The sequence below is a fragment of the Entelurus aequoreus genome, linkage group LG01 (genome assembly GCF_033978785.1).
Source record: "Entelurus aequoreus isolate RoL-2023_Sb linkage group LG01, RoL_Eaeq_v1.1, whole genome shotgun sequence".
Classification (NCBI taxonomy): Eukaryota; Metazoa; Chordata; class Actinopteri; order Syngnathiformes; family Syngnathidae; genus Entelurus; species Entelurus aequoreus.
In genome coordinates this window covers 1,025,099-1,039,952 of record NC_084731.1, presented here as the reverse complement: position 1 = coordinate 1,039,952, position 14,854 = coordinate 1,025,099, and the positions used below count along the sequence as shown (strand labels likewise).

The 14,854-nt window shown below is 43.1% G+C and overlaps 2 protein-coding genes and 1 long non-coding RNA gene across 4 annotated transcripts in view; 2 read left to right on the top strand and 1 right to left on the bottom strand.

The window, feature by feature from the left end:
- The window catches only part of agap1 (ArfGAP with GTPase domain, ankyrin repeat and PH domain 1), a 210,179-nt gene extending 210,139 nt beyond the window's left edge, over window positions 1–40 (top strand). Inside the window, exon 21 of one of the 2 annotated variants that reach the window (XM_062041900.1) lies at window positions 1–40. This exon is cut by the window's left edge and continues 1 nt beyond it. The gene's annotated coding sequence lies outside the window, so the exon portion shown is untranslated. The other variant, XM_062041909.1, reaches the window with a different exon arrangement.
- Window positions 41–1,953: 1,913 nt separating this feature from the next.
- On the top strand, window positions 1,954–3,447 carry LOC133646485 (uncharacterized). The gene is made up of 2 exons (XR_009825299.1): window positions 1,954–2,017; window positions 2,061–3,447. It is a non-coding gene; the product is annotated as an uncharacterized LOC133646485 (long non-coding RNA).
- A 3,491-nt stretch (window positions 3,448–6,938) lies between these two features.
- Window positions 6,939–8,641, bottom strand: gbx2 (gastrulation brain homeobox 2). The gene is made up of 2 exons (XM_062050323.1): window positions 8,025–8,641; window positions 6,939–7,944 (listed from the first exon to the last, which is right to left on the bottom strand). Exons 1-2 carry the CDS (start codon window positions 8,374–8,376, stop codon window positions 7,430–7,432), a joined length of 867 nt encoding a protein of 288 aa, XP_061906307.1. The 5' UTR covers window positions 8,377–8,641; the 3' UTR covers window positions 6,939–7,429.
- Between the last annotated feature and the right edge of the window lie 6,213 nt (window positions 8,642–14,854).

Genomic DNA, 14,854 nt, shown 5'->3' with positions numbered 1-14,854 from the left:
TGACAAGAGTGCACACCTGTCCTGTCAGACTGCTGGGACCAGGTGACAAGAGTGCACACACCTGTCCTGTCAGACTGCTGGGACCAGGTGACAAGAGTGCACACCTGTCCTGTCAGACTGCTGGGACCAGGTGACAAGAGTGCACACCTGACCTGTCAGACTGCTGGGACCAGGTGACAAGAGTGCACACCTGACCTGTCAGACTGCTGGGACCAGGTGACAAGAGTGCACACACCTGTCCTGTCAGACTGCTGGGACCAGGTGACAAGAGTGCACACCTGTCCTGTCAGACTGCTGGGACCAGGTGACAAGAGTGCACACACCTGTCCTGTCAGACTGCTGGGACCAGGTGACAAGAGTGCACACCTGTCCTGTCAGACTGCTGGGACCAGGTGACAAGAGTGCACACACCTGTCCTGTCAGACTGCTGGGACCAGGTGACAAGAGTGCACACCTGTCCTGTCAGACTGCTGGGACCAGGTGACAAGAGTGCACACCTGACCTGTCAGACTGCTGGGACCAGGTGACAAGAGTGCACACCTGACCTGTCAGACTGCTGGGACCAGGTGACAAGAGTGCACACACCTGTCCTGTCAGACTGCTGGGACCAGGTGACAAGAGTGCACACCTGTCCTGTCAGACTGCTGGGACCAGGTGACAAGAGTGCACACACCTGTCCTGTCAGACTGCTGGGACCAGGTGACAAGAGTGCACACCTGTCCTGTCAGACTGCTGGGACCAGGTGACAAGAGTGCACACCTGTCCTGTCAGACTGCTGGGACCAGGTGACAAGAGTGCACACACCTGTCCTGTCAGACTGCTGGGACCAGGTGACAAGAGTGCACACCTGTCCTGTCAGACTGCTGGGACCAGGTGACAAGAGTGCACACCTGTCCTGTCAGACTGCTGGGACCAGGTGACAAGAGTGCACACCTGTCCTGTCAGACTGCTGGGACCAGGTGACAAGAGTGCACACACCTGTCCTGTCAGACTGCTGGGACCAGGTGACAAGAGTGCACACACCTGTCCTGTCAGACTGCTGGGACCAGGTGACAAGAGTGCACACCTGTCCTGTCAGACTGCTGGGACCAGGTGACAAGAGTGCACACACCTGTCCTGTCAGACTGCTGGGACCAGGTGACAAGAGTGCACACCTGTCCTGTCAGACTGCTGGGACCAGGTGACAAGAGTGCACACACCTGTCCTGTCAGACTGCTGGGACCAGGTGACAAGAGTGCACACACCTGTCCTGTCAGACTGCTGGGACCAGGTGACAAGAGTGCACACCTGTCCTGTCAGACTGCTGGGACCAGGTGACAAGAGTGCACACACCTGACCTGTCAGACTGCTGGGACCAGGTGACAAGAGTGCACACACCTGACCTGTCAGACTGCTGGGACCAGGTGACAAGAGTGCACACACCTGTCCTGTCAGACTGCTGGGACCAGGTGACAAGAGTGCACACCTGTCCTGTCAGACTGCTGGGACCAGGTGACAAGAGTGCACACCTGTCCTGTCAGACTGCTGGGACCAGGTGACAAGAGTGCACACACCTGTCCTGTCAGACTGCTGGGACCAGGTGACAAGAGTGCACACACCTGACCTGTCAGACTGCTGGGACCAGGTGACAAGAGTGCACACACCTGTCCTGTCAGACTGCTGGGACCAGGTGACAAGAGTGCACACCTGTCCTGTCAGACTGCTGGGACCAGGTGACAAGAGTGCACACCTGTCCTGTCAGACTGCTGGGACCAGGTGACAAGAGTGCACACCTGTCCTGTCAGACTGCTGGGACCAGGTGACAAGAGTGCACACCTGTCCTGTCAGACTGCTGGGACCAGGTGACAAGAGTGCACACCTGTCCTGTCAGACTGCTGGGACCAGGTGACAAGAGTGCACACCTGACCTGTCAGACTGCTGGGACCAGGTGACAAGAGTGCACACACCTGACCTGTCAGACTGCTGGGACCAGGTGACAAGAGTGCACACACCTGTCCTGTCAGACTGCTGGGACCAGGTGACAAGAGTGCACACCTGTCCTGTCAGACTGCTGGGACCAGGTGACAAGAGTGCATGCTAGCTCACTTTCACATTTCACACTACAAGACCAGCTGGTTCTCAGGCAATGTCACTTTCCCGCCAAAACATATCACTTCCTGTGCAACACACACTGTGCTTCTTCTTCTTCTTCGTTGTTGTCGAGCAGGTCATGTGACTTCTTCGTTATTGTCGAGCAGGTCATGTGACTTCTTCGTTATTGTCGAGCAGGTCATGTGACTTCTTCGTTATTGTCCAGCAGGTCATGTGACTTCTTCTTTATTGTCGAGCAGGTCATGTGACTTCTTCTTTATTGTCGAGCAGGTCATGTGACTTCTTCGTTATTGTCGAGCAGGTCATGTGACTTCTTCGTTATTGTCCAGCAGGTCATGTGACTTCTTCGTTATTGTCGAGCAGGTCATGTGACTTCTTCGTTATTGTCGAGCAGGTCATGTGACTTCTTCGTTATTGTCGAGCAGGTCATGTGACTTCTTCGTTATTGTCGAGCAGGTCATGTGACTTCTTCGTTATTGTCGAGCAGGTCATGTGACTTCTTCGTTATTGTCGAGCAGGTTATGTGACTTCTTCTTTATTGTCGAGCAGGTCATGTGACTTTCACGCCCAAATTGTGTGCAGCATTTGCCCGTGTTAAATATGACAAACATGTGAAAGATGAAGTTAGTCAATCAGGAACACGGAGCGACGTGCTACAACATGACTGCAGGCCACGCCCCCCCAGCATCACCATCAGTACATGTGCAATATTGACCTACCGGAAGTGCTAAGATGCTAACTAGCACAGGCTAACTAGCACAGGCTAACTAGCACAGGCTAAGTCTGCACCAACGCAGTATGAATATTTGAACAACATATTTTCTGATGTTTTGTCCTCAAGTTCAGTGTTTGAGTCCCAGGAAACTTTCTCTTTATTTCAAGTCCTGAGTGGCTCGCACATTTAGTTTTTATTAAAGAAATAACATCAATATTATTATTATCTTATTAGTTATTACACTAAATTGCTGCGTCAGCTGGAGTCAAGAATATGTTGACTGACATCTTCTCCTCATTATTGTCATGACTATTTACATTGTAGATTGTCACATCAAAACTAGGAATGAACATGTGGAGTTATCTACTTAACTAAAATGTTTTATATTCTACTTTCTTCAAAATAGCCACCCTCTTATTACTGCTTTGTGCACTCTTGGCATTCTCTTCATGAGCTTCAAGCACACCCGGGAAGTAGGGCTGCAACTAACGATTAATTTGATACTCGATTAATCTGTCGATTATTACTTCGATTAATAATCGGATAAAAGAGACAAACTACATTTCTATCCTTTCCGGTATTTTATTGGGAAAAAAACAGCATTCTGGCACCGTACTTATTTTGATGATTGTTTCTCAGCTGCTATAAAAAAGGTTTATTTTTTTTAAAATACTAAAATTTGCCTCTGCACATAGCATAGATCCAACGAATCGATGACTAAATTAATTGCCAACTATTTTTGTAATCGATTTTAATCGATTAGTTGTTGCAGCCCTACTGTGAAGTGAAAACCACTTCAGGTGACTACCTCTTGAAGCTCATGGAGAGAATGCCAAGAGTGTGCAAAGCAGTAATCAGAGCAAAGGGTGGCTATTTTGAAGAAACTAGAATATAAAATATGTTTTTGTTAAGTACATAACTCCACATGTGTTCATTCATAGTTTTGATGTGACAATCTACAATGTAAATAGTCATGGAAATAAAGAAAAGAGAAGGTGTGTCCAAACTGTACTGTACTGTACTGTACTGTACATGGAAAGGTTTCAGCGTAGTGAAGAATATCAAAGTGGTCCAATCTATTCAGTTTTGTTTTTTTGTACTTGTAAAAAGTTCAGACAGCCATGATTTAAAGCTTATTTAAGAACAATAATGAAGTTATTGATTTCCCGGTGCTGGTGAATGTTTTGATGTGTTCCTTCCATTTCAATTAGTTAGAGAAGATCTTGTGTTGGTGCAGACGTGTTGGTGTTGGTGTTGGTGTTGGTGCAGACGTGTTGGTGTTGGTGTTGGTGTTGGTGTTGGTGTTGGTGTTGGTGTTGGTGTTGGTGTTGGTGTTGGTGCAGACGTGGCCTCGCAAAGCCTGGCAGGACTGAACTGTCTGCACACATTTCACGTGAACATCCTTCTTCACGTCCTGGTGGCATCAAAAGGGAAATCTTCAAGTGTTTTTGAACGAGGAAGTCTTCTTGAAGCCGTCCTGCAACACTAGGAAGGTCTTTGTCCTTCCCTGTAAATACTTCTTTTGTGCTGACAACCCCCATGAAGGTTGCTCTCATTTATCCACAACTTCCAACCTGCAAACTAATATTATTGTTATTTATTCACGCGCTTCTACTTTAGGTTCAAAATGTCTCACGAGACTTCGTTTGAATGGTGGAATTATTTTAGTGGACACTTGAGGTTGCCCAGCAGCTAAATAGTCCAACATATATCATAGATCTGACTGAACGTTCTGTTGTCCTCTTTCCTCTTTCCTCTTTCCTCGCCCTCCTTCATCACTCTCAACTTCACCTCCACTCGCTGTGATTGTCCAGATGATCTCTACAAATATGATTTTATTTTGTGTTTTTTTACAACTGTTTAATTTATGACAGAAATGCACTAAATTCACCTAGCTTTATTATTTAGCTGTATTGGCTTGTGCAGCTTTTACATGTTTATATGAGTGAATAAGGGGGGTGTCCAAAGTGTGGCCTGGGGGCCATTTGGAGCATGTAGCTTTTGTTTTAATTGGCCAATGACTCCTTCTTTAAATACAATTACAAAAACGTGTTTTTTTATGGTAAAAATAAAGAGTAAAAAGGCGTAATTTAAGATGTAATATACACAACTTCTTAGTTGTTGGCTTTGGACCCCCCTGCTCTGACTTGTGTGCGCCTGTTTCAATTGAAATGCCGAGTTGTGCTATTTCTACGTTGCCACACGTATAAAAAGTATGTTGTTTTTTTCCTCCAGTTGGTAAAACATTGAAATTTTTGCTGCGTTGTTCTTCCCGTAAGCCACGCCCACTGGCAGCATCCAGAACCCCTCATACTGTACGTGCGTTATGTATAGTCCATCCATGTTTTCCTATTCTGATTGAGACACGTATTGATGTTGTGCTTCTAATTATTAGTATTATCTTTATTATTTAGTTGGATGTACAGTAAGATAATACAGAGTCTTCTAAAGTAACGTGTCTCTTTTCAATAAAGAATGATGCTTCATAAAAGAAACATTTTGTGTGTTTATTTATTCCATCACAGTATCTTTTAAGGTGTGTGAGCAAATGAATTGGCCCCGGGTCAGGAGTGTCCACGCCACGGCCCAGGGGCCCTTTTTGTTTGTTTTAATTCCAGTTTATTTTATATTGCACCTCGGCTTATTGTAAAAAAATAAATAAAACTATTTCAGTATTCATTAAACACATTGTCAGATTTAACACTAAATGACTTGTCATCCATATTAAATAGCAATATGTAAATAGTTGAGGGAACTTGACTAAATGTTTGTTTATATTTCAAGTCCAAAGTGCCTGTGCATGATTTTCAAGAAGCAGCTTTGCATGTAACGGCGGGCAGGTCGTGTTCTTTTAGAGGATGACTTTTATTCATCAGCCTCCTCTGACTTCATTACAAGTTGCACTAAAAAAAGATCTATTAGGATGTACAGTAACACTTACTAGATGTACAGTAACACTTATTAGATAAACATTTAATTGTGTTCCTCTATTGGTGTCAAGGAAAGTAAATTTGCAGTCCAAATGTCATGCTGATAAATAACATCTAATTGATGAAGTAGATTATTATTTGCATTTTAGTTTAAAAAAAATAAATCTAAACACTTAATTATATTTATGTTTTAGGAGACATTTCGTCATTTCAGCCTCTAATTTAAATAAGCACACTGCCGTTACTGCAATTAATTGTTAGGCCTATTTGCCACCAGCCGAAAAATGTACACTTTAAATTATTTTCATTGTTTAAATTAGGTTGAAATCGTGGAATTTTCCACGGTTGCAAATTGAAGCTTTAAAGTGTTCCAGTGTTCCAGTGTCCTTGAACGCGGCATTTCACTCTGACTGACACGTGACAAACTAAAAGGCACTTCCGCAAAAAAATGATCAATCAATTCTTGGAGGATTAAAAGTACAAAAGCCCTTAAATCGATATCTTTGTTAAAAACATTTCAAGTGATTTAGTTAGCCCTTTTTTCTTCATATCTGTATTTGCTTTCGTTTTCTTTCCTTTTGTGTGAATTATAAATGTTTGTTGTTCAATTAAATTTTTTTTAAAAAGTCACTTCCGCACCTGACAAAAAGCATAAATAACTTTCACTTCCGCGCTCCTTCCTCAGGTGAGCTCTTTTCAACCCAAACCGGTGACTTTGCAGCTTTTAGTCACATCCGGAATGGGAATTGTAATTTAAATTTACGAGACGACCGGAAGTTAAATCTTAATTATTACCCGGATGTATCAACACTTTGTTTGCTAGAATATATATTTTTTATTTATATTTTGCAAACATGAATTATTTACTCGTTATTCGTTATTTAACGGTGTTAAGTAAAGAGTCATTTTATTTGATTTGTATTCAGGCAAAATGACAATATTAAATACAGACTAAAATAAGGGGCCGACATTTCTATATTTATATATTTGACAAGCATTATCGAACTAAATAAACATTTACAATTAGTTTGATTATTTGTCCTAAAATGTACACTGACTTTCATGTAATAATATTCGTTTTTTTTTAATTATTCGTTCAATTTGGAGGTCTCGAAAGAAGGAAAATGGTTTAAAACGCTAGTTTTAAATGTTGAAGGTGAATAAAGAAAAAGAGAGTTCGCGTCAGTTTTCAGTGTTTAATTGACACATCAGTAATTATTTGAAGTATTTGACACTTGAACGAAATGAAACTAGCAGCACGTGTGGACTCAAAGAAGGCAAAACGAAAGCAAACATTTCATATCCGAAGAGAAGAAAAAAAAATTAAAAACTTTCGTTATTTCCTGACGTCCTTGGAAATCTTCTTCTTCTTCATCACAGCTCGAGGCCGAGGCCGGAAGTGGAGTGTTTTTGACGTTTGCGTCAACAATTACAACTTATTCGAACTCAAATGGTCACTGATGTGTTTTTAATCAGAGACGGAATCAAATGTACATTTCTGGACTTTCCAGCGTCGGCCTGTTTTTGTCGGACGAATCAAGTCAAGGAGAGTTTGTTTGATTTCCGGTGACGGGCCGCGCGCCTAAGGTCGGCTCTGTTGCGCCTATGGTGGGCTCTGTTCCAGTTGCTGGTGTTGGCTCCTGCTGGCCTAAGGTGGGCTCTGTTCCAGCTGCTGGTGTTGGCTCCTTCCGGCCTAAGGTCGGCTCTGCTCCAGCTGCTGGTGTTGGCTCCTGATGGCGAAGCGGCTGACGTGCACCGGGATGGGCACCACGATCTTGGGGTTCCGCGACGGTTCCCCGGACTTGTTGTTGACGTTGCCGGCTTTGACGCGTTTCCACTTGGCGCGCCGGTTCTGGAACCAGATCTTGACCTGCACCTCGCTGAGCTTGAGCGCATGCGCGATGTGCGAGCGCTCGGTGAGTGACAGGTACTTCTTGCAGTGGAACTCCTTCTCCAGCTCCAGCAGCTGCTCGCTGGTGAAGGCGGTGCGTCGCCGCCGGTTCTTGCCGCCACCGGCGCCGGCGGCGGGGCAAGCGGAGGCCGCGCCGTGGCCGTGCGGCGCGTCTTCGAGCGCCGCCGCCGCCGCGTCCTCCCGCGGCGCCGCGTTGTCGTCCGAGCTGTAGTCCGCGTCGCTGTCCATGGAGAAGATGTCGTCCCTGCGCGCGCACTCCTCCTCGTCCTGCTGGCCGCCAGTCACGTGACCCCGCGCTGACAAGTGCAACACAAGTTGATTAAGACACCAAAAAAAACAAAAAACAACAACACATCAATAATCTCCATCTTTCTACCTGTGGCGGAGTTCCCGCGCTCCTTTCCCGCCAGCGCACTCTCCGCGTGCTTCCGGCCCGCGTCCTGCTGCTGCTGCTGGCCCGGCGAGAAGCCCCCGGGGAGGGAGGCCATCAGCGTGGAGGTGAGCGCCAGGCCGGAGCAGAAGCCGTGCGGGTGTCCGGCGGGGAGAGGTGGCGGCGGCGGCTGCAGCACCACGGAGCGGTAGGGCATGAACATGGGGTAGCCGCTGTACACCAAGTGTCCCGGGCCGGGCGGCGGAGGCCCCCCGATCAGAGAGTCGATGCTGAAGGCGCTGCTGCTGCCGAGTGGCCGCTGCATCACCGCGAAGGGCGGGCCGGACGCGGCACTCATATGACCGGCACTTGGAGCCCGCAGGACGCGGGGGAAGGAGCCCCGGAGGTGTCACTGGAGCCGGACACTTGGAGCCCGCAGGACGCGGGGGAAGGAGCCCCGGAGGTGTCACTGGAGCCGGACACTTGGAGCCCGCAGGACGCGGGGGAAGGAGCCCCGGAGGTGTCACTGGAGCCTGACACTTGGAGCCCGCAGGACGCGGGGGAAGGAGCCCCGGAGGTGTCACTGGAGCCTGACGCATTCCATCCGAGCCTCTCCCGCCGAGAAGAAGTCCTCCAACACCTTTGACTCTTCCAATTGCGCTCCTCCGCTTTCATTCACATGCTCCGCCCCTCGCTGACCCCGCCCCCTCCTCGCCAAACACCGCCCGCTGATTGGTCAAGGGGGATTACGTAACAACGCGGCTTCCCTCTGCCGGACGAATGACGTCACAGAGCCTAAAATCCATCTATCTTGTTTGGTGTATGTGTACAGCTCCACTAATGGACATTGGAGTGTTACTTTCAAAGGCACAATTAAAGTATTGCTAGAAACATAATTTTATATGCACTGTAAAAAGTATATATATTTTATGGTTAATTTACCCTAAATTTCTACTGTAATTTTTCTATTTTTTTAAAATAGTTTATAAAACTGTACAATTTAAGACATTATCTGTAAATAAACAATCCGCCTGTTATTTTAAGTAATATGCCAGTAATGACAAACTATGCATATTTCTATTTTTTTTTACAGAAAAATACCAAATTAATTATACGTAGCATTTTCTGTTTTCTTAAATTACTTTCAAATTCATGTAAAATTACAGTAATTATCTTTCATTAAATATGTAGCTTGTTATATACAAGTCTGTGTCCATACTAACAATCAGAGTGGGCCAAAATGTAAAACTGAACAAAGGTTGAACAAATGAACCTCTTAATAGGGACCCAAACAAGTTTTGCATTGAATATTGAACAAGCAAGGCTTATATAACTTTATAGTGACATGCAAAATCCAGTTTCAAATAATAATAATAATGAAAAAATATCAATGGCATATCAAATACAATTTAAATAAACATTGAATGCCTCTTTTCTATGTGCCGCCTTCTGAGGTAAATATCAAAATAAACTTTTTCCACAGGCTAATAATACATTTGAAAATAAAGTAGCAATAATGAAAATACACTCCCGCTACCACCAAACCTCCCACCCCCACACACACACACCTTGTAGCGTCCCAGAAGAGTTAGTGCTGCAAGGGGTTCTGGGTATTTGTTCTGTTGTGTTTATGTTGTGTTACGGTGCGGATGTTCTCCCGAAATGTGTTTGTCGTTCTTGTTTGGTGTGGATTCACATTGTGGCGTGTATTTCTAACAGTGTTAAAGTTTTTTATTCGGCTACCCTCAGTGTAACCTGTATCGCTGTTGATGAAGTATGCGTTGCATTCCTTTGTGGCTGACTGGCTGGCTATTTGATATCGCCTCAAGGCCCAAGTGAAATTAAATGGCGGGCCAAACTTTGACACCCATACTGTAGAATAAAGGTATTTTTCTGCAAAACTGTTTGCATCGTCACTTTATTAAAGGTGGTTGATCTTAATAATTTCGTAAAAATCTCTAAAATGACGATATTTTTCCGCAAAACGTTTCATGAAAATTTTTGTAAATATAATGTTTTTTTATCATTATTTGGTTTACAATGTTTTACTTTAATTCTATGGTTTTCGTTTGGCAGCCGTAGCTGCCAGTAAATGACCGTTTTTTTACAGATTCTTTTTTTTACAGTGTGGGACTTTATTGTATTATATGTATAGTACATGTTCCAAAAAGAAAAAAGCATAAAACACCAGCAGAATTAGAGATATTACAAGTCAAAGTGATGAAGCTTAGTATTACGCTCATGACTTGGTGTAACTAAACATTACCCTATATAAGATGAAGGCAATTGCATTTTATTGATATTTCAAATGTATTCAATGTTTATAAATGAATATTGTAATGTAATGTAAAAAAAGGGAATAAATATTCAAAATAAGATCATTAAATGAAATCTAGTTTGGTTACGCCATCATGAGCGCAACACAAGGTTGCAAAAGTTTCAACTACAATTCTAAATAAGATGTCAAAAGCAAACTGAAATCAAACACACACAGCTTAAAGATTGATCAATACCTATTTAAATTTAGTATACATAAATATGATGATTTATCAAAATATAAAAGAAATATACCTGAACAGAACACTCATGATGGTTACACCAAAAAGTAACTCTATGAATCACGTTTTTCCAAGTTTTTGGGGCATTTTTATGTTATTTCCAAGCATCTCCTTTTTTATTATCGTTGATTTTAGATGGTCAAACTAATTCATATTATATATGCATGCCCTAGTAAACAAAAACAAGTCATATTTCTTTTGATTGTTACATTTTGAAGTACATTTGTGCAGGTGGGTGCGAATGTACGCATTACCAGAGCTGTACACGTATGCATTCATCCTGAGAATATTCATGTTTGTTTTAAAGATGTAATATAGGATTTACACTGTATGAAAAAAATATTTGAAAAGGAATTTTACCTTTGCAACCTCATTATACTATTGCCTAAGTTTTATATTCATAAATGTAAGTTTCTCAATACCCGACCTGTTTTTTGTGCCTTTAAAAAAAGAATTAGAACTCTACGTTAAAACACTCTCTACCTCTAACAAGCAAAAAGCTGTGAAAATGATGATGCTGTGTTCCAAATTTGTTATTTATTTATTTTTTAAAATTTAGATTTAGATTTATTGGTCCCCGTTGCGGAACATAATTTTCACTGCCGTACATTTAAACAATAGACATTACACATCACGAAACAAAAATAACAAAAAGACATCATACATGACCAACACACATTTACAGGCCCGCTGTTAAGGGCGGCTATAGCTGCAGGGATCAGGCTTTTCCTGAGGCGGGCCCTCCGGAATTCGATAATTCTGTACCTGCGCCCTGATGGTAGTGGGATGATGTATTGGTGTAGTCGGTGAGTGATATCCTGGACTATCATGTTTGCCAGTGGAATGATGGACCTGTGGTTTAAATTTGAAATGTTGGCTGTGGGTAGGCCGATGATTTTAGCTGCTATGCGTGTGAGTTTGGTCCGGTTGGTTACAGAAAGCATGGTGAAAAAACATGTGGAACAGTACATAAGGATGGCTTGACCAATGCTTTGGTAAAGTAATAACAGGAGGTGAGGTGCAACGTATGGTCCTTTAAGTTTACGGGTGTCTGACAGTCTTTGTTGACTGAAATTTAAGTTATTTACTGAAATTGAGTGAGCACTTTGCACTTTGTTTGTTAAATATATATTTTTTGCATTCTATTTTAGTTACTTTGAATTTACAACCCCCTAACGCTGTTTTGTACTTATTTTGATTATTATCTCTCAACTGTTTGTAAATGTTAAATTTATAAATAAAGATTAAAATATTTTTTAAATTGCTTATGCATTGTTTATGTTCTTTGTCTTTTTTTTTTTTTGCTCTATGCTTTTTCACCTGTAAAGCACTTTGTTCCCATTTAAAAATGTTTGTAAACGTGCTAATATAAATAAAGTTGCCTTGTCTTGCCTAAAATGCTTTTCATTTAGAAAACGTGTCGTTTTTGTAATTGCCAGCATTTTTAATCAGTTAACTGTCAATCAAAGCTTCCCAGGCGTCGCGTCCTCTCAAAGCCACATTATCACGTGTAGCTGCGTGACCTCTGACCTCCAGTGGACCTCCCCTTCCCTGGTGGGCTGAGTCAAGGTCACGGATGGCCGCCCCCCCCCCCCCCCCCCCCCCCCCCCAGGGCCACCGTGTCATTAAAGCTGTCCTGACATTAAATAGCAGTATTTTTCAATTAGCGCCGACAAATTCAATCAAAGTCGCATAGATTAGCAAGAAGGAGCCGCGGCTCATTTACAGGCCACTTTAATTGGGCGGCCATTAGATGAGCAGCGCGGCGGCCTTGCTCTCATTATCAATCATGCGGCGCATCAATAGTAAAAGGTTGTAAGGCAGGGGAGGGGCAGCGGGCCAGAGAGGGTACCTGCACACCGCTAATAAATACACACTTTTCTGCCTATAAATTATCCAGTTTAATTAACAACAGAGATGATCATTTAATTAAACCCTGCTGGGGGGTCTGTGCTGCTTACCTTACCAGTAGCTAAGATGCCATAACAATCAGCGTCCAAATGGTCATTTATAGAAATGAACCTATAAGCCCCTCCCCCACTTCTGCCTCTCATGGCGTTTAAATCTGCAGCTAAATGGCGTCATTGGCGATGTTACAGCAGCATGTTGTAAAGCGGCGAGGACGCCATTAGGTGGAGAGGAACAGACGCGTGAAGGTGTGTGTGTGTGTGTGTGTGTGTGTGTGTGTGTGTGTGTGTGTGTGTGTGTGTGTGTGTGTGTGTGTGTGTGTGTGTGTGTGTGCGTGTGTGTTGCCCTGAGCACTGAGGCCACTCGCTGGCGTTCAGTCAGAGCAGCGTGGCACCATCAACCTTTTCATCAGCCTCCAAATGCCAGGACACATTTCCTCGCACACGCACGCCGCCAACGGACGCTTCAGGCTTTGAAACAAAGCGAGGAAAAAGTGCAGCAATTGATGTGGAGGCGAGTATAACACCAACGTGAACGTGCACTCGCAGCGTTTGCACACAACAGGAGTATCCAAAGTGGGGACCGGGGGCCATTTTTGTAAAGAAGCGTGTCTCCATAGAGAGCGTTGGGGTTTTGTACAGTAACATCAATGCATTGCAGGCGGCCATATTGGTAGGCTTGCTCTACTCAGGCGTGTCCGACTGGTGTTCATTGAGGGCCACATCGCAGTTATGGGCCGCTTTGAACAGTGAATAATATACAGTATGAATATAAAAGTGTATATATAAAACATGTTTTTTTACGTACACTGTACAAAACCAAATATTTACATTGTACTGTATAAAACTGGCAGCTCAATTTGACAAATTGACTTTAATATCTGCAGGTTTTTAAAAACATTTTTTACAGCATATAAAATTAAAAAAATACATGGAATTAAATTAAATGGAATGGAAAAAACGATACCACTTTTTTTTTTATGTAAAAACTAATGATAGTTTTTTATACTGTAAAATCTACAGTTGTTGTGTTTTATAGTGTATTATTATTCTATATTGAAAGTGGATTTTACTGTAAAAGTTTTACATGAACAGTTTGTTGGATTACTTGCTTTGAAATCCTAAGTCGAGCAGATATTGAAGTATTTATCTTTATTTCAACAATAACATTGTTTTGAAATGTATGATGTTCTAAGATTTTGTTTTATTATTGTCCGAAAGGGACAAGCGGTACAAAATGGATGGATAGATATTAGAGATGATTAAATTGTAAATACACATAATTGTACGCAGTACATTTATTTTCGTAATACATTTATTAAGAAAAGATAAGGTTCTTTATTTAAACATATTATTTCCACGCTTTCGGGGGCCACACAAATTGGTGTGGCGGGCCAGATCTGGCCCCCGGGCCTTGAGTTTGACACCTGGGGGGTTTACTGCGAGTATATTATAGCACTGTTCAATGCACATGTGATATTTCCCTAGTATTAAGTGGAAAAGAACATATGGTTAGGGTTATATGGTTAGGGTTAGAATGGGTTAGGGTTAGGGTTAAGGTTAGTGTTGGGGTTAGGGTTAGGGTTAGGGTTAGGGTTAAGGTTAGGGTTAGGGTTAGGGTTAGGGTTAGGGTTAGGATGGATAAATACTCTGAGTCATGAGATAAGAAGTCCCCCATTATAAGGTGAAAGGAGATGTGAGGATCCTTACAGATGCTTAAGTGGATCCTTACCAGATGCTAGGGTTAGGGTTAGAGTTAAGGTTAGGGTTAGGGTTAAGGTTACGGTTAGGGTTAGGTTTAGAGTTGGGGTTGGGTTTAGAGTTAGGGTTAGGGTTAGGATTGGTTTTGGGGTTAGTGTTAGGGTTAGGGTTAGGGTTAGGTGTTGGGGTTAGGGTTAGGGTTAGGATGGAAAAATACTCTGAGTCATGAGATAAGAAGTCCCCCATTATAAGGTGAAAAGAGATGTGAGGATCCTTACAGATGCTTAAGTAGATCCTTACAGATGCTAGGGTTAGGGTTAGGGTTAAGGTTAGGGTTAGGGTTAGGGTTAGGGTTAGGATGGAGAAATACTCTGAGTCTTGAGATAAGTAGTCCCTTATTATAAGGTGAAAAGAGATGTGAAGAGCCTTACAGATGCTGAAGTGAATCCTTGCAGATGCTAGGGTTAGGGTTAGGGTTAGGTTTAAGGTTAGGGTTAGGGTTAGGGTTGGGGTTAGGGTTAGGGTTAGGGTTAGGGATAGAATGGATACATTCTCTGAGTCTTGAGATAAGAAGTCACCCACTATAAGGTGAAAAGAGATGTGAGGATCCTTACAGATGCTTAAGTAGATCCTTACCAGATGCTTAAGTGGATCCTTACCAGATGCTTAA

Excerpts from the sequence above, each read along its gene's own strand:
- gbx2 (XM_062050323.1), bottom strand. The coding sequence starts at position 8,376 with ATGAGTGCCGCGTCCGGCCCGCCCTTCGCGGTGATGCAGCGGCCACTC. Across the intron at positions 7,945-8,024 it reads GCGCGGGAACTCCGCCACAG|CGCGGGGTCACGTGACTGGC; the intron begins GTAGAAAGATGG and ends TGCACTTGTCAG.